The sequence below is a fragment of the Enhydra lutris genome, unplaced genomic scaffold (genome assembly GCF_002288905.1).
Source record: "Enhydra lutris kenyoni isolate GAN:26980312 unplaced genomic scaffold, ASM228890v2 scaffoldscaffold22, whole genome shotgun sequence".
Classification (NCBI taxonomy): domain Eukaryota; kingdom Metazoa; phylum Chordata; class Mammalia; order Carnivora; family Mustelidae; genus Enhydra; species Enhydra lutris.
The window spans coordinates 17,736,949-17,755,305 of NW_019154106.1; the positions used below are offsets into that span (position 1 = coordinate 17,736,949).

An 18,357-nucleotide genomic window follows, 5' to 3' on the forward strand; every position below is an offset into this window, starting at 1 on the left:
TCTGACCCAGGGTAAGCCTTCAGGAAGTTCTTTGATAAAAGCTGCAAGCATGTTCTTTTGTTGAAAAGTCATTGCCTTCTTGGCCCCAATTTATTAGAACAGAGAGGTGGCGAACAGCCTATCCTTCCTGGATCAGAGACTGGGGCTGGGGTTAATAGCAACAACTATTTAATGGGTGTTTGGCAGTTTACAAAATCTGTTTTCACAATCAAGGGGAACAGAGCTGCATTCAGGTAAGAAAAGAAGATATAGGACTGAGGAGGAGAATCGAGGCCGTTTCTACAGAATGCATTGGGGTGGTCTGGAGCCAGATTCCCAGGGCTCTTCCTGTGGGCCAACGGGCAGCTTACGCAAGAGCTGGCCGGCTGGGTGAGTTCACTGTGCGGATATAAGGCCGGCTGCAGCCTCTGCAGCACCTCCCCCCACCCGCCAAGTCCTCTGGCACGTGGCTGGAGGAGGAGCTCCATATCCAGCGGCTTCTCCTGAGAACTAGCTCACGTGCAGAGATGTGTGCCTGGCCCCCTGGCAGCCGCTGGGTCCGGGAGAGGGGGGCAAGGAACAGTGACGGCTGCTGGCTTGGCGGCGGCAGCAGCAGCAACAGCAGCAGCAGGGGAAGGGGAGGAGAGCGTTCCCTCTGCTCTGAAAGCAGAGGCCAATCTCTAGGGAACAAGGCTACTCTGTAGCTACTGGCTCCTGCAGGGAGCTCTAGAGCCTCCTGCACGACATCTGAATGCATGGCCTGGAAACCCAGATAGCCAGGGAGCCCAGGGAGCTCGTATTAAGTACAGAAACGGCACCTATGAGAACAGAGCTCTGTTGGGAAGGGGCTAACAGGCAGGGTCCACTGAGGTGACAGGGCAGCCTTCCAGGAGCAGGACAGAAGTGGGAGCATGAGGAGGGGCTAGGACTGCAGATTAGGAGCAGATCTATGAGGATCCTGTGGGGGGATTCTCACTTTCATCCCTCGGCCCTAGGAAGCCTCTTCGCACCCAAACCAGGGAAAGCTCTTTACGATCTGTTCCACAGGCGCCCAACTCTGGCCCATTCCCCTCCAGCTTCTAGAAAATGCCATACTTCATGTGCCAGGTGGCTCTGTTGGTAAATCTCCCAGAGTTCTGTTCAGCAGGGGCTGAAACCACCAACTCCCACAATTGGCAACCTGACCCCTGGGACCCAAATCTTACTTGTCCAGGTCATAGAGAGTATGAGAGTTCTCAGTCACCACCTCCACGCCCGCCTCCTTGGCCATCTTCATGATGGCTGCATCCCGTTCTTTCCCAAAGGGTTCGGAGTCATATTCAAAGGTCAAGCGGGTCACCCCCCATTCCTGTGGGGAGAGAATCTATTATGCTAAGCACTGTCTGGGGAGGAGAATGCAGCTGAGGACTCAGTTCCTTCCTGGGAAGAAAGGAGTCTAGAGACAAGTCAGAACGGGCTGCAGAACAAACTAGTGACAGAGATTTCTTTTTTTCCCCCACCGATCCCTAGTGACAGAGATTTGAACTAGAAAGCAAACAATCTGAGATTCCCAAGGGTTGAGGAAGCGCGGGCCTTTGAGGTGAGGCCCCCAGCATGGCAAGAGTGGAGCCTGAGGCTAGAGGAATCAAGAGAGAGGTGGGTAGCCCCGTACATTTGCTGTGTCCCTGGGGTAGGAGAATGCAGCAGAAGACTATAAATACAATGCTCCCAGGGGAGCCGCTAGTCCCAGAAAGCAGCACTGAGTCACTGGCAGAGACAGTGGGGGAAATGATCACTGCCTCCCTCCTGCCCAGCATGCCTTTCCCAGAGCTCCTCAGAGCCCTACACACTTCTGGCTTAGTTTTCTTGGCAGACTTGTGCTATGTGAAGTGTCCTAATGGTTTCCATAGAAACACTCCTGAGGCCAGTAGCAAACAGAGCTAACAGGCTCTAGCTCTCAGAAAAGTTGGGGAAGGAGATGCAATCCTTAGTCCAGAGGTCAGAGAAATCAGACCAGAAGGGCCACATGTTAAAGAAGAAGGGAATTCTTTTCCAAGCCATTAGTCTTTTCTAGTAGAATTTTTTAGATTTCCTTGCAATGCTGGGAGAGAGCTGGCCTAATAAAAGGTACAGATAACCCACAGAAAGCCCTAGAACATGACTAGCAAGAAGAAAACCACATTCCAACCAAAGTCTCTGGTCATGGTCCCTTAATTCTCTAAACCCCTAGGGCACATGTCCTGGTCATGTGGGACCTAACTCAGTCCTGCCTATGCTGTTGGTCTTGAGCAGAGCTGGCTATCCCTCATCCTGGATAATGGGACTAAGCATTTATTGAGCCCTAAGAGCCAAGTTCCATACTTAGAAATTCATATAGATGATATGGTCAGAAACTCATAAATCGGTGAATAATAATAAAAATATTATTAGATGCCATCTTCTCCAAGTAGCTTCCCTTGACCTTCGCTTTCAATAGGATTCTCCTGCACCTTGCCCTTTTCCCACCACTGCATTTACCATATGGCAGTAAAGTTGCCCATTACTTGCCTGTTTCCCCCATTAAGAGTGTGAACTGTCAGCGCAGAAACCATGTTGTCTCATCATTACCCTAGTACCTCACTGGGGGCCTAGGACATAGTAGAAGCTCAATAAATACACGGTAGTCGTATCTGCAGGGACGCGCTGCAAGACCGCCAGGGAGGCCTACAGCTGCAGACAGTACTGAACCCCACACAGAGTGCTATGTTTTTTCCTACACATACTTACTTATGATAAAATTAATTTATAAGTTAGGCACAGTAGATTAACAAGACTAATAATAATATAGAACAATTATAAAACACACTGTAATAAAAGTTATGTGAATGTGGTCACTCTCTTAAAACACCCATTCTTGCACCTTATACTGTACTGTTCCTTCTTCTTGGGATGATGTCAGATGATAAATTGCCTGTGTGATGAGAGGAAGCGAGAGGGACACAGGTGTTAGGACATAGTGTGATGCTAATGAGGACCTTCTGACTCTATGTCAGGAGGGGGATCATCTGCTACCAGACTCCAGGTGACAGCGGATAATGGAACCCACAGAAAGATACGGGGAGAGAGTCGTTATATGCTGAACGACTGAATAAATGATCGATCTGTACCTCTGGGCTGTTACTGTTGGCCTCTGAGGTGCTAGGAGGAGAGAGGAAAGACAAAGCAGAGGGTGAAGACAGGCAAATGTGTTTAATGGTTTTAAGAACACAAATCTGGAGCCAGAGAGCCCAGGCTTGAATCTTAGACCATCACCTCAGCTTCAGGACCACGGAGTTACTGTTCCTTCATCTGTAGAACAGGGAGAGCAGCACATACCTCTGCGGGCTGCTGTGAGAATTCATGTATGTAAAGCACTCACTCAGAACGGCTCTTGACTCCTAGTCTGTCCTCAGTGAACACTGGCTATTTTCAGCACTGTGTGATTTGAATGTGTGTGTCTGTGTGGGGAGCTTGGGGAGGTGAAGTGAATGATGAAATATTTCCTAAGCTGCTTGCCTTGACATCAGACCTTCCCTCTGGTCTTTTCCCCCAGGAAAGGCAGGGAAAGGAGCTGGGGCGGAAAGGGGCATGAAAATGATCCCGCACTGCTGAGGAGGAGGAGAGACTGTCTGACAGCCCTCTGTCCACGAGTACTTTTGCCTTTGGGTCTTAAGGTGTGCTTTATCAAGAAAAGGGCTGGAGCAAGAGTTTGGGCGGGGGGTGGGCTGGCTACCTGGTAGGACAGACAGAGGCCTACATGGTACCCAAGTGAAGATTTTATCAACATTTGCCCCAGGGTTGTGGGGGGGAAGCAGGGAGCTCTCTCAAAAAGGTTGATTTTTTCCCCCCCAATAAACAGCATAGCAAGACAGGAAACGCCCCGTGCTAAAAAGGAAAATTCGTCCTCAAACTCCTGGCATAGGAAGAGCCCTAACAAATCTCATTGGCTCGAGCCAAGAAACATCTGAGGAAGCCAGTGGCATCCGGGGTGGAGTAACTTGCCACATCCCCTGTCTAGACTGAGCTGGGAACCTTCCAACAAGACACTGGTTTCAGAGAATTTCTTCCTTAACCCAGTTTCCATTCTAAGTGGGCAAACTGATGGGGTTCGCTCCCAACTTCCCTACAGACCAGCGCTGCCCGGTTCCATTTTGAGTCAGAACATCACCTCATTCAGTCTGTGGGGGAAAGTCCAGAGAACAGAATCTCCCCGTCTTCTCTAGGCACACTTACCTTGAATAGTCTTGGGAATACATCGGCCGGCTGTCCCCGGACTACAAACAGGCGAGAGTTCAGTTTCCTTAAACTTGTATCCAAATCTTCCAGAGACTGAAGTAAGAACCTGCGGAGCCCACACAGGCCTTTTAGTGATAACGTTAGAAGAGGCAGTCTTTTTCCTGCCAGAGCAGGGAGATGCTGGTGCATCATTAGTACTGTCCTCCAGCCAGGACATGGTGGGGGATCAGCACTGCCTCCACTGAAATCCTGGCTTGGCCACTTCCTAGCTGCGCGACTTTGGGCAGTTACTTAACCTATTTAGCCTTTCTTTCTTTCTTTCTTTCTTTCTTTTTTTTTTCCCTAATCTGTAACATGGAGTCGATGTTAGCACCTATCTACTAGAATTGCTAAGAAAGGACAATCAAACAATGCATGAAAAACATTTAGTGCAGTGCCTGACATATAGAAAACCTGGGAGGAAAGTGGGCTGCTCCTACTCTGGTTTTCTTTGATCTGAGGCAAGACACTTCTTCCATCTCAGCCCCAGGCCGTGTGTGCTAATATCCACCCATCACACGGCTGTTGTGAAACTCAAAAGGGAGAACTGGGGGGAAAGTCATCTGATAAACAAGAAGAGCAATACCGTGGCACAGTAGCCTGAGGTCCTGCTAGGGAGGAACAGGACTGCAACAGCCCCGCCAAAGCCCACCTACCTTGGTCCACCCTGCCTCTCTGTATCCCTGCTTTGGGCTGCACAGACTTCTACTGCCGCAGCCCCACAGCCTGGGCTGGGTCCCCAGGTCCCAGGGTTTCGTTTGGCGGGCTGGGGGCGGGGGGCGCTCATTCTCCAGGGCTCTGGCCACCAGATTCTCATCCCAAGAGAGAGAAAACCTTAGAAGGTACATCTCTATAGGATAGCCTCACATGCTTTGAGGGGTGGGGGGCTGGGGTGGGCACCCCAAGGTACTCAAGAGACCTAGCCTTGAGAACTGGATCACTGTGGAAAAGAAAATAGCATTTGCTGAGTGGCTTTGGTGTTTTATTTATATTTGACCACAAACATTTATCTACTGTTCAGTTAGGCACAACCACCTCTCTGAGAAATCTATCAGTACTTTTTTGTGACATGTGCTTTATTTAAAAATTTTTTTAAGTTTATTTATTTTTTTTTAAGTAATCTCTATACCCAATGTGAGGCTCGAACTCACAACCCCAAGATTAAGAGTCACAGGCCCTACTGATTGAGCTAGCCAGGTGCCCCTGACATGTGTTTATTTGTTGGTTTGTTTGAAAAGATTTTACTTTTAAGTAATCTTTACACCCAATGTGGGGCTCAAACTTACAACCCTGAATCAAGCGTCACATGCTCAGGGTGCCTGAATGGCTGAGTCAGTTATGTGTCTGACTCTTGATTTTGGCTCAGGTCATGATCTCAGGGCTGTGAGGTTGAGCCCCATGCCCTGCGCAGAGCCTGTTTAAGATTCTCTCTCTCTCGGGGCGCCTGGGTGGCTCAGTCAAATGTCTATCTTTAGCTCTGCTTCATGCATGGACCCAAAGCCCTGTGCTGGGCTCCCTGCCTACCAGGGAGTCTGTTTCTGCCTTTCCCTCAGCACCTCCGCTTCCCCCCATCATGCTCTCTCTTGTGCTCTCCCTCGCGATCGCTCTCACATAAATAAAATCTTAAAAAAAAAAAAAAAAAGATTCTCTGTCTTTCTTCCTTTGCCCCTCTTCACTCCCCCCTACTCTCTAAAAAAAAAAAAAAAAAAGTTGCGTGCTCTACCCACTAAGCCAGCCGGGCACTCCAACATGTGTTTTATTTTTAAAATTTTTAAATTAAATGAAATTAGCATTTTAAAAAGATAATTATGTAATTCAAATTCAAGTTATAAAAAGGTACATGGTGAAAAGTCTCCCCTTTATCCATCAGGAATGTAATTCCCCTCCCCAGAGGCAAACAATGTCATCAATGTTATTATCTATCTGCTTACGCTTTTTAAGCATGTTTTCTTTTTAATTCTTTCAATACATTTCGAAGGGAAATGCTGTCTTCATTTTATAGATGAGGAAAATGAAACACGGAGAGGATGATTAATTTGCTTAAGGACATAATTATTAAGCGACAAAGCTGTGATCAGAAGCTGTGCCCCACCTCTAAAGCCCTTTTTTTTTTAAGATTTTATTTATTTATTTGATAGACAGAGATTACAAGTAGTCAGAGAGGCAGGCAGGGAGAGAGGAGGAAGCAGGGTCCCCGCTGATCAGAGAGCCCGATGCGCTGATCGATCCCAGGACCCTGAGACCATGACCTGAGCCGAAGGCAGAGAGGCTTTAACCCACTGAGCCACCCAGGTGCCCCCACCTCTAAAGCCTTTTAGTGGCACACCAGACAGGACTCAGGGGCTGAGATTCCACCAGACCTCAAGTGTTTGGAACCCCTCTCTGACCAACACAAACCTGAGTATAGATAATCCATGCACATTTGGAACTTCTGCAGGAACTAAGCCCTGACAGGTCGGCCTGGTTCATAGATACCCCTGCTATCTACACTTCGCCATCTCCCACCCATCTCCGTCAATGATGGAAATCACTAGATTTTATTTTGAGCACAATGAAGCCTGAGCCACCTCTGCAGCACATCGCACCCCTGACTGCCGCAGGCTTACAGGAGCAGCTCCTGTTCCCAGGCTGCACCTAGAACCAGTCCCTGCTGCTGTCTCTGACGTCAACAACAGGACACTCCCACGGCAGCGAATGCCACAGACCCACATTCCAGCAGGAGCTGAGTCCCACGCTCAGCCCAAAGCATCCTGCTGGCCTGCACAGACTCTCCAGGAGAGGCGGAGATGGGAGACTGTGGCTTTCTGAAACCCCCAGCTCCGCCTCTGTGACTTTGTTTTTGAGAAACTGACACCATCAGAAAAGGAAAGTGAAGCTGGGAGTGACGGGAGTGACGCACTTGCACCTGTGTTGGCCTCCTCCCAGGCCACACTGTTCTTCTCCAGAGGAAAAGAGGAGAGACCTCTGTGAACAGCCTCCTTCCACCTGAAATCTGGGTTCTGCCAGGGAGAATGCCTGGATGTAATTGGCAACTTAAATCCCAACTTAAATTCAGGGCACCGGGTCCTCTGTCCAAGGCTCTCAGGAACGTCCCTGCCGTGCACGTTGGTGGTCTCCTCCCTCACAGGCCAGCAGGCTGCACAGGTTTTCAGTCTGAAGCTATAAATAAGACTGACATGCACACGAGAGCTAGGCTCCAGCTGCCTCCCCAGAGCTTTATTTCTAGACCTCATTTACTAAAAGGAGAAATTCCGAAGTAAGCGTCTCTGAAGTATAAGTAAGATAACCCCAAGAGAGCCCTTTTCTTCTTTGACTTCTCAAAGCCTATAGCTGAGGCAGGAAGCAAAAGGCCCAACTCTGAACTCTGCAACCAAATAACAGTAATGATAACAGCAACAACTAACATTTTTTTTTAAAGATTATTTATTTATTTATTTGAGAGAGAGAGAGATCACATGTAGGCAGAGAGAGAGAGAAAGAGAAGAAGAAGCAGGCTCCTTGCTGAGCAGAGAGCCTGATGCGAGGCTTGATGGGATCATGACCTGAGCCGAAGGCAGAGGCTTTAACCCACTGAGCAATCCAGGCGCCCCAACAACTAACATTTAATCAGCATTTGCAATGAACTGAACACTAGTCTACTTATTTTATATATGTTATCTCATTTCCTTCTCAAATAGATCTGGGACATAGATAGATGATTATTCCCATTTCACAGATGTGGAGACGAAGGCACAGAGTTATCAAGTAATTTGCTAGTAAGTGGCCACTATTCAAACCAGGCAGTGTGGCTCAGTGTCTGCATTCTTAACCACCAGGCTCCACTGCTTGACCAGAACTTATTGCCTGAGCACTGAGGCTGTGCTGTCCAGTACGCAGCCATCAAAGAGAACCGCAGCCAACACCTTTGCCCCCAGATCCTTGCTCCTCTGAGGCTCAACAGCCGTAAATCACCCAGAAGCTTGTTGAAATGCAGAATTTCAGACCTCCAGGATAGGAATCTGCCTTTTAGCAACCTGGTGATTTCGTTGCATACTAAAGTTTCACAAGCACTATTCTAGAAAGCTTCACTTCACGTCTAGCTTCTGTTTATAAATTGCTTTTCTTTGCTTCTAATTTGTTTCTACTAAACTTTCTCTCTTTGAGATTCTGGTTTCTGCCTCTTCTTTGGTGCTCTAGATATGATCTGTTACTTCCAACTTCCCATTTGAGTCCAGCCCTACAGGGCTTTTTCAGGAAGGAGGCTTACGGATGACCCCCCTAAAAGGCAACAGGCCCCCGGGAGCCCCATCCCCAGGCAGCCAGAGAAAGAGAAGCCACTGCTATGGTGCCTCGCCTGCCAGGTGACAGGTCGGCATAACACCAAGGAACAGAAGCAGCGCTGCTATGGGGTCAATGCTTGCTGGGGCAGGTGGGTGCATTCTTTCACTAGAGAGAATCGTGGGCCTTTTGCCCTCCTTTAGAGCCCTCTGCTCCACATGGCCAGTTTCTCTTTACTCCAGTGAGGGTAGACTCTAAAGAAAACTGGCCTGGGCATTGGAGATGGTGGCATTTAGAGCTGGCAGCGCACACTTGGCAGCTCCAAGCTGAGCTCACATGGCCAAAATTCAGAGCACACGGTCCTGTGCGAGCAGTTAAAGCTCACCCTTAGGATTAGACATGTGCAACTGAATTACATTATGTAAGTGCTCTGGAGCTAGAGGCACACAGCACTGGAGAAGACCAAACAGGTATTTCCAAAAATACAGAAAAGACTCTGTCATTCAGGCACTCCACGGGGCTAGCTAGCCCTTTAGAATAAGACAGGCAGATCTGTAGAGAAGATCCTCCCTAGAGATGGCAGATTCTGTGTTGAGGAATGTTTTGCTGTTCATAGGAGGAGGGAGGACACTAGTGAACTCTTTTTGGATCCAGATTGCCCTTGACCAAGTTTCTCTGTATCAAGCCAAGATTATCTAACTATATGATGATGTCATAGGCTGGCCCAGACTGGCTACGTAGGATATTAATAGTAATTAATTTTTCTAAGTAAGAGAGCATAAGCCCCATGGAAAAGGATGGCTTAAACTCACAATCCATAGCAGGGACTGATCTCTAAGTATCACTCACTTAAAAACAGATTTATTCTTTCCTAATTTCAAAGAAAAAGATGAAGATTTTCTCCCCTTTCAGCACATGGAAATGTTCCTCAGCAGCAGAACAGCGAAATGACTCTCTTGAGTACCCGTGCGAACAGCTCAGAGAAACTTCGATTTCTTCCCCAACAGACTACAGTTCTCAATCCCCTGCTTGCTGACCGAGACCCAGGGACGAACCGACCAAATCGACATTCTCACAGTGACTAGCTCCCAGCACTGGGATGAGGGACACATTGTTCTCACCAGGCATCTTGGAGTTCCTAGTTCACCTCATTTATCAACTCTGAGCTATATGGCCTGATATTTCTACCAATTCCCCCTGTCCTGGAAGCTCCTGAATGCACGGGCAGCACAGAGCTAGGGAGAAAATGATGTAAATGAAGGGTGCAGTAACTTTTACTGCGACCAAAGTTGCAGGAGCAAGAGGAAGGCAATGAAAACCCACAGCGAGTACCATTTTTAAATCTAGAAGCTGATCCCCCCTCCCCCCGCCTTTCGGGTGGTTCTTACTGCAGTACCTCCTTCCACATAGAGCACATTTGGGGAAGGTGGGGCTGGGAAAAATGGCAGAGGCCTTAGCCAACTAGTGCTTGACAAAAAAGTCCCGAGGCTCACTGAGCTACAATTAGCCCATCAGCTTCCCACTACCACCAAGGCAAGGGGTATGCCAGCCTTTCTGCTCTGCTAATATACATATTTCTTGGTTGCCTTTCTCTGTCCTCTTTGACTTTGGAAAGTGCTATGCATGGTTATTTTAATCTGATTCATCTGCTGAAAAATGCTGTGCAGGAGCTAGTGTAAGAAGTGCAGGGGGAAGACATCTGAGATCTTGATTACCCCTCACCTCTTGCAGATGGCCCATGACCCACCCTTTCTAGGGAGACTTCTCAGAGGCAGCAACTGGCGTATCTGCAGAGCTAGGATGTTATGCTACAGCACACTTATCTCAGATTACTCCCAGCTTCACACACAGCCACTAAAGATTACAAAGACTGTAGTTATGGGAGGTACAGCTCGCTCCGTCACTCCTGCAACCCCCAAATGCGTGTCAAACAGTCGCAGCTCTGCCCTGAATCTGATCGTGGGAGCAAAGACTATGGTGGGGGTCAGCAGTGGGTCTGTTTCCAGGCCCAGGAGCAGTTATCAGATTCGATCTGTTTTATGTTTTTCCACCCCTTTCTTCTGAATGCCAAAGCTAATTAGCCTCCCTGGCGAGCACTGAAACACATTTCCCAAGCTGTCAGGCTCAAGTCTGTGGTTCTCCAGTCCAATGCTTCTCAGGCTTCATCGCACATGAGAGCTTGAAAAATCCGTAGCCTAGACCCATTAAATCAAAATTGGGGGAGGATGGAGTCAGGCATTTTTTAAAGAAAAAATCCGTAGCCTAGACCCATTAAATCAAAATTGGGGGAGGATGGAGTCAGGCATTTTTTAAAGATCCTTTAGCGATTCCTATGATGCTGCTCTAGTCCGTCCCCCTATTTTATTTATTTCATGGCATTTAGTTCTACTAAATTATGGTTGTTTACTTGTCTCCCTCTACTAAAACGTAGGCTCTAGGAGCTCTGGACACAACTGCTTGTTCACTGCTGTGTCCCTAGCAACGCCCAGATCAGTGACTGGCAGATACTAGGCACCCATTAAATCATTGTTCAATTAATATCTACATTCCTACATGGCCTCTGACTTTAGGATTTGACTAAGGCATCTGAGCTGTCACATTCCTTTGTCTCCTTCACTTGCTCAAAGGCACAGTCACAAAAGAGAGACCCATAAAAATCCATAAACACCTAGCTCCTAGCAAACCTGAGTTTAATCAGCAACAGAGGTTTTATTGTTCTTTTTTTTTTTTAAGATTTTATTTATTTATTTGACAGACAGAGATCACAAGTAGGCAGAGAGGCAGGCAGAGAGAGGAAGGGAAGCAGGCTCCCTGCTGAGCAGAGAGCCCGATGCAGGGCTCGATGCAGGGCTTGATCCCATATGACCCGAGCCAAAGGCAGAGGCTTTAACCCACTGAGCCACCCAGGCGCCCCTTGTTGTTCATTTTCAATCTCCACTACCACAAAGGTGCAGGCAGGCCTATGCAATGTCCCCCCAACCCTGGTAAAACAAAACCAAACCTCTTTCATGAGAATGTAACTAGCAAGGAGTCAGATTTATTTACTCTGCTCTAATTGGCACACTGCCATAAACAGAGGGCAAAGTCTAAGGCTTGGTTTAATATCCATGCTAGGGATGGCCATTTTGAAGATGTTTGTCAAACCCAACCTCCTATCTATAGAAACTGGAGCACAGGCAGAGCAATAGAGCAGCCCGAAAACTGTGTGGGCAGGCTCTCCACAGGACTATCTTTAGTTGTTCTCGCTACATAAATGGGGCAGGAGGGGGCATTTAATAGACCCACTGCTAGGGGCACTCACTTTCCTAGCAGGGCACACACCTCGGGGAGGAAAAGAATGGCGTATTGATAGCTACCATATCCTGGAAATAACACTGCCCATCAGTGCAACAGGGACACCGGCAAACATCACCCAGAACAATGCAAACAAATCAAAGGACAGCTGCGAGGTGTTTTAAAGCGAGAAGGGTACAGGATGTTTCAAAACGCCTTGGTTTTAAACACACTGATTACAGAGAAAGGACATCAGCTACCTATCTGTTAATCCTTTCCCATGATTCTGTTGACTGCATCTCCTGGGAATCATCAAAGAAGGATCTCCTTGATTATCACAGCTCTCCTGCTCCCTAACCTCAGGAAGTGTAATCCCTAGTGGCTCAACTGTCCTTTAAAATCAATCTCATGAGAAGAGGAGGAAGGAAGTGATACTTTGGTTTCTTTACCCTTCTTTCTCTCTCTCTCTCTCTCTTTTTTTAACTAGCGAGCTCATAGCTAGCAGTTGAGGGAATTCTTCAAAATGGGTTTAAGTACTACTTTCTAGCTCAGGACACAAAGTGCCTCTAACTGGACAAGCCCTTGGGGTCTTCATAATAAAAGGGCAGAGGGCTGCCTTGTCTAATGCTAATTCAGGTCTCTAGACACCTCCAAAGGCAGGAAGGTCTTGGTAGAAGGAAACCAGGATGGGTGAAAAGATGGATTCAAACAGAAAGATGGAAAAGATGGATTCAAACCAGAAGCTTACAGACGACCTTCGGGAGCCCAGAAACAGGCTCTTTTCTCGAAGAATGCCAGAAGCACCCGCTGTGCTACCAACTCAGAAACCCAGAAACCCGTCCCTGCCCTCCCATCCCAGGATCTCCTTTCTTCGGCTCCTTGAGCACACCCCGAAGAGCCCTAGATCAGGAGTCCCTGCTCTGCCACTCCCTGACTTCAAGTCCTCGGGCAGGCCCGCTCTGCGTCTCTAGGCCTCAGGAGTTCCACCTGTACAATGGGGAGTATGATCTCTGATCATCCCATAGGAATGCTGTGAGGCCCCCAAGGGACTAATACACAGTGCGAACGCGCTCTGTCAGAGGTGGAGCCCTGGCCCAGGACCACCCAGGCCATTACTAATATGACTAACCGCTTCCCTCGTCCTGGCTTCTCCCCTCTGGAGGCCCGGCTCCGTCTCCCTGGCTCACCGCTTCAGGCCGGGATTTTCCGGCCTTGGGACCTAAGGGGGTGGAGGGGGCAGAGCTTCGCTCTCTGTTGGGCGGGGGCGACCCGGGTTATTCGGCGGGCGCCCTCGAGGCCAGGCCGCTCCCCTTGGGCCCACGACCCCGCTCCGGGCCCCCTTACCTCCATCGGTTGATCCCCACTGAGGAGGAGGCCGCGAACCACGGGTCCAGGATGTAAACGCAGCGCACGCAGCGCGCCCCACGCACGGCCGCCAGCAGCGCAGGGTTGTCGTGGAGCCGCAGCCCTTTGCGGAACCAGTGCACCGAAGAGGCGCCATCCACTCCGGCTGCCGGAGCCGGTGTCGGGGCCGCCGCTGCCGCCGTCACCACAGCCGCCGCCATCACCGCTCTGACTGCTCAGGCCTCCGCCGCTCCGCCCCCGTCGGCCTCGCGTACCCCGCTCCCGGCCCGCCCAGTGACCTACGACGACGCCGCTCCTCTCTGTGGCCCCGCCCCCAAAGCCCTGGAGCGCTCCTGCCATTGGCTGGGAGCCTCCCACCGGGCGATTGGCCCAGCAACGCGGAGTCCGGCCCCGCCCCCTCACGTTCCCACCATGTGTCGGTCGGCGGGAGAGGAGGCGGCGGCCTGGGCTGGTGACGCAAGTTGCCTATCCCTTCCGCGGTCTGGGCGTGGAAGGAGTCTCAAGGGACGGAGGATCTCTTACAGGCGTCCTGTCCTAAGCCTGTCACTGGAAGCTGTCTGGGCTGGTGGGGGTTGCTGCGACTCCAGCCAGTGACCTAACCAGCATCATCCATTTCTGCCTCTAGGCTGGGACATCCTCTACTACGGCTACTATTTATTCAGTGCATTTTATATAGCAAGCAACGGGATAATATCCTTACATAGACTATCTCACTTACTATTCTTAACCTGGTTATGTTCACTCAACAGATCCCAGCGAAAGAACTGTTATTATTCTCATTTTAGATACAGAGGAATCTGAGGCTGCCACAGCTTGAGTAACTTGTTCTGTATCAGAAAGCTAATAAGAGGATCCCACCGACTAGTCAGAATCTGAAACTTCTGCTTTTATCCACAAAGCTATACTCTTATCTGCATAGAGCTCCTTGGCATTTCAAAGTGGCAAAGTCTAAAGAGGGAGGAGTGCCCTGATGCACGACACTGGAGGGACTGGGAGTAGGAATGGGCAATGCAGAGGATGTGGGTCAAGACAGTAATTATGCCATCAGATGAATTTTTCTTTCTTTCTCTCTCTCTCTCTCTCTCTCTCTCTCTCTTTTTGTTTGTTTAGTAGAATATAGAACAATGGTACCTCTGTGCTCCCGAAGCCCTGAACTGGATTCTGTGTGGGATTCAGAGATATGGAAAACACTGTCTCCACTACTCCTCTGGGGAGCCAAGAGGAGCCCTGTTATTCTTCTGGAGCCTAGCACTGGCCTTGCTGATAGACTGAATGGCAAGAGAAGCATATGAGCGCCTGCGATGAAGTGTTGATGGTGAGCTAAGATAGCCTAATTAGACTGCAGCTCTGTGGTTATCGAAATGCGGTTATTGAATTTGGACCTAGGTTGTGCCCATACTCACATCCCTTCCTGAATTTGGAAATGAGTGAGGAAGGAATTTAGCAAATTAGTGACATTATTTGGCACAGCTCTCTAAACCACAGAGTCATTCTCAATCCCAGGTTCTCTCTCATATGTGTAAGTCTTTCCTTCAAGCCTGAACCACTCTTCACCCTGTTCCTCCCCTTTAAATTTTTTTTTATTTTTCTCTCTTTTTAAAAAGAATGTATTTATTTGGCAGAGAGAGGGGGAGCATGTGCACACACAAGCAGGGAGAAGGAGAGGGAGAAGCAGGCTCCTGGCCGAGCAGGGAGCCTAAGGTGTGGCTGGATCCCAGGGTCCCAGGATCATGACCTGACCCAAAGGCAGATGCTTAACTGACTGCGCCACCCAGGCGTCCCCACCCTGTCCCCTTTTTAACTCCAGTTTGTTCCGTGTCCAGTTTGTTCTGTGTCACTCAGTACAGATGTCACTTTTTTGGTATCTGGTCCCAGCCCCCATAGTGCCCATCTCATTCTGTGTTGTTTCTTATCACTGGCTTTAGTACATGGTACTGGCATTTCTTACTCATCTCTCTGTGCCATTAGACTATAAACTCCTGGAGGGCAGGGCCCTGGCTTATTCACAGATGAATTTTCAGGGTTTAGCTCAGCGCTTGGCACTTACTGATTGAGGATTCCTTGAGCAAAAGGTGAACAGAGAAACTAGTCTTAGGTCAGCAGGAACCTTAAAGGTCTATCCAGTCCCAACTCTGTCCTTGTTTTTGAATCCCAAATGCTTGCTGGAAGAATAGATGCCACCTCTCATTACTTTTCTCTTGAAACTTTGTGTTTCCCCCTCTCCTATCCCCTTTTCTCTCCACAAGGTTGAGGAGGGATGGAACAGAGAGTGTAAGGATGTGGTTCTTTCCCCTAGCCTCAAAGATGGGTACTCTTTCACTGCTAAACTCCTGTAATGCTTTCTGTGTAGACTGTGGGTCCATGAGGGCAGGGGCTGTGCTTATCTTGCTTGTCAATGTATTCCCAGCTCCAGTTTGGTACTTGACATGTAGTAGTTGCTCAATAAATATGTGATGAATGATTGAATGCCATTTATCCCTATCTTATTGGGTTATGATGAGAGGCAGTGTGTAGTACAATGGTTAAGCCCAACATCTTGCATGTCTGGAGTGGCTGGATTCAAATTCTACTTCTGCTTTTACTCCGTGTGACCTTAATAAACTAGTGACCTCCTTGTCCCCCACTTTCTTAAGCTATACAATAGGAATGACCATAGTAACAAGGACATAGTAAGCATTTTATGAGTCAGCTGCTATTATTCTGAACAGCAGGATCTGTGTCTGCATTTGTCTTCCTTGCAACATCTTGTTCTTGGTCTTACATGTAATGGGCAATCCATAAGTTGTTGGTGAATAAAAGATTTTAATCAGGTTTTCAAAGACCTCAAAATTATACCAGTAATGAAAAATAACAACAATCCCCCAAACCACTGCAGTGTTGCATGCATTTTTAAAGAAAATATTAAGTATATTCTATATTGCTGTGTTGTTGTGTTTGTTATTTCAATGACTATATAGTCCTTTATCATGTTGATAAGGAAGAATTATTTTATTGAATGATTGCATATAGTTTAAGTATAAGAGGGTAACATTCAAGAATCAATCAGGAAGTGAATCTCCCCCTGGACAGAATACTGGAGTGCAAAGTTCACTTTTGAACTTTACACTTTAAAAGGGACCTAGGGAGGGGTACCCGGGTGGCTCAGCCAGTTAAGCAGCAAACTCTTGATTTTGGTTCCGGTCATGATCTCATGGTCATGAGATCCAGCCTGGCTTTGGCTCTGTGCTGAGTGGAGAGTCTGCTTCTCTCCCTCTCCCTCGGCCCCTCCTTTCTCTCTCTCTCTCTCTCTCTCTCTCTCTCAAATAAATAAATCTTAAAAAGGGGGGGGTACATAGAGAAATTACCGAGAGACCAAAGAAACCTGTACATTGCTAGGGAGGTGAAATGTAATCGAGTACTATTGTATCTTTGAGAGCAGTAAGAAGGAGGTTTGATCTCATAGCTGTATACCTCGTAATTTACAGGCGTCTCTGAAGAGTGTTTGCCATGAGGATGCCAAACAGTTGCTCCTTGTTTCCATTAGGGGTAAAGCCAAAGAATCTAGTTTGAGGAAAAAAAAAATCTAGTTTACGCTAAGAAGAGAAGGAGATTTAAGGAGAAACTTCGTATTCGGTGGTTTAGGAACGAGATAAATTAGGTAGTGGGAGATCTCTTTCTTCGCTGAGGATATTGAGAAGACAGAGATCAGTCCTCCATGCTTTTGTTGTCATAGCCTAGCGTGGAGACTGGATTGGGCAACTTTTTACATTCCCTCTGAGCAGCGCTTTGGGTAAATATTTGATGATTGGTTGAAAGGTAACTAGGGGCGGGAGGGAGGGACGTCCCTGGCGAGTTTAAGTTACCCGCGCCCTCTAGTGGTGGAACTGGGAAAGAAGCGGCCGTTCCGTGTGGGGCTGAGCACCCAGCATCCGGTCCTACCCTCCTCCCTTTTGTTATGTCAACCCACAGTGTGCAGCCGTGGCATTCCTATTCCCAAGATTTCGCACAAAGCCTACTTTGATGTTCTTTGAACCCTTCAGCTTGAAAACCTGTAAAACTTATAGGGACATATGGACCGAAAAGCCAGACTCCTTGTTCCATGTCCAGCTCTGCCATCAACTAGCAAATTACCTGGGCAAGTTACTTAGCCTTTCTGTGCTTCATTTTCCTCATCTGGAAAATGGGAATGATGATGATGATGGTGACACACGTGCAGCATGGAATTGGAGCATGATAAATAGGCAAAAGTCTCAGAATTGAGAGACCAGGAACAGACTTGCCCATATCTGGGTATTCATTAAGAACAAAGATGTCTTTATACAGAATTGAGGTAAGGTGGTTTTTCTTGAAATGGCAATCAATCAGATAGATATCCCCATGTAAAAAAAAGGGGGGGGGACTTGACCCCTATCTCCGAACATACCCATAAATCAACTCCAGGTAGATTATATACGTAAATGTGAAAAGTAAAACAGTAAATAAAGTTTTGGGAAGATTATGTAGGAGAAAATCCTTATGACCTTGAGGGTAGCCAAAGAATTCTTAAATAAGACATGGGACGTATTAACCATAAATGAAAAGATTGATAAACTGAACTACATTAAAATTATGAACTTCTTTTTTGGTCTTTTTTTTTTTAGTTGAAGGATAGTCGACATACAATATTATATTAGTTTCGGTATAAGGCACAGTGACCCAACAATTCTCTATATGATACATTGCTCACCACAGTAAATGTTGTCACCATCTGTCAGCATACCAAGTTATTACAATATTATTGACTTTTATCCCTACGCTGTACTTTTCACCTTCATGACTTATTTATTTTATAACTGGAAGTTTGTACCTCTTAATTTCCTTCACTTGTTTTGTTCACCCACACCCACCCTCTGGTAATCAGAGTTTGTTCCCTGTAATTATGAGTCTGTTTCTGGTTTTGCTCGTTTGCTTTGCTATGAACTTCTGTTTATCAAAAAACATTATTTAGAGAGTGAAAAAGCAAACCACAGAATGAGACAAGATCGTTGTAACCCCTATAATTCTTAAAGAGCTCAGATCCAGATAAAAAACCAAAAAGAGACAAGGCAACCCAGTATGAAACTAAGACTCGAACAGACACCTTCTCCCCAACGAAGGATAGATATGCAAGATGCCAATGAACACAGGAAAAGGTGCCCACTTGCATTAGTTAGTTCATGGGGGAATACAAATAAAAACTACAAGATACCACTA

General features: G+C 47.6%; 1 protein-coding gene across 1 annotated transcript in view; it reads right to left on the reverse strand.

Moving 5' to 3' along the window:
* The window catches only part of LOC111149583 (cryptochrome circadian clock 2), a 36,140-nt gene extending 22,794 nt beyond the window's left edge, over positions 1 to 13,346 (reverse strand). Inside the window, exons 1-3 of the mRNA XM_022506701.1 lie at positions 13,126 to 13,346; positions 4,210 to 4,318; positions 1,185 to 1,327 (exon numbers count right to left, since the gene is read on the reverse strand). Coding sequence (XP_022362409.1) covers positions 1,185 to 1,327; positions 4,210 to 4,318; positions 13,126 to 13,346 — 473 coding nt within the window. The remainder of the gene's footprint in view (positions 1 to 1,184; positions 1,328 to 4,209; positions 4,319 to 13,125) is intronic.
* Between the last annotated feature and the right edge of the window lie 5,011 nt (positions 13,347 to 18,357).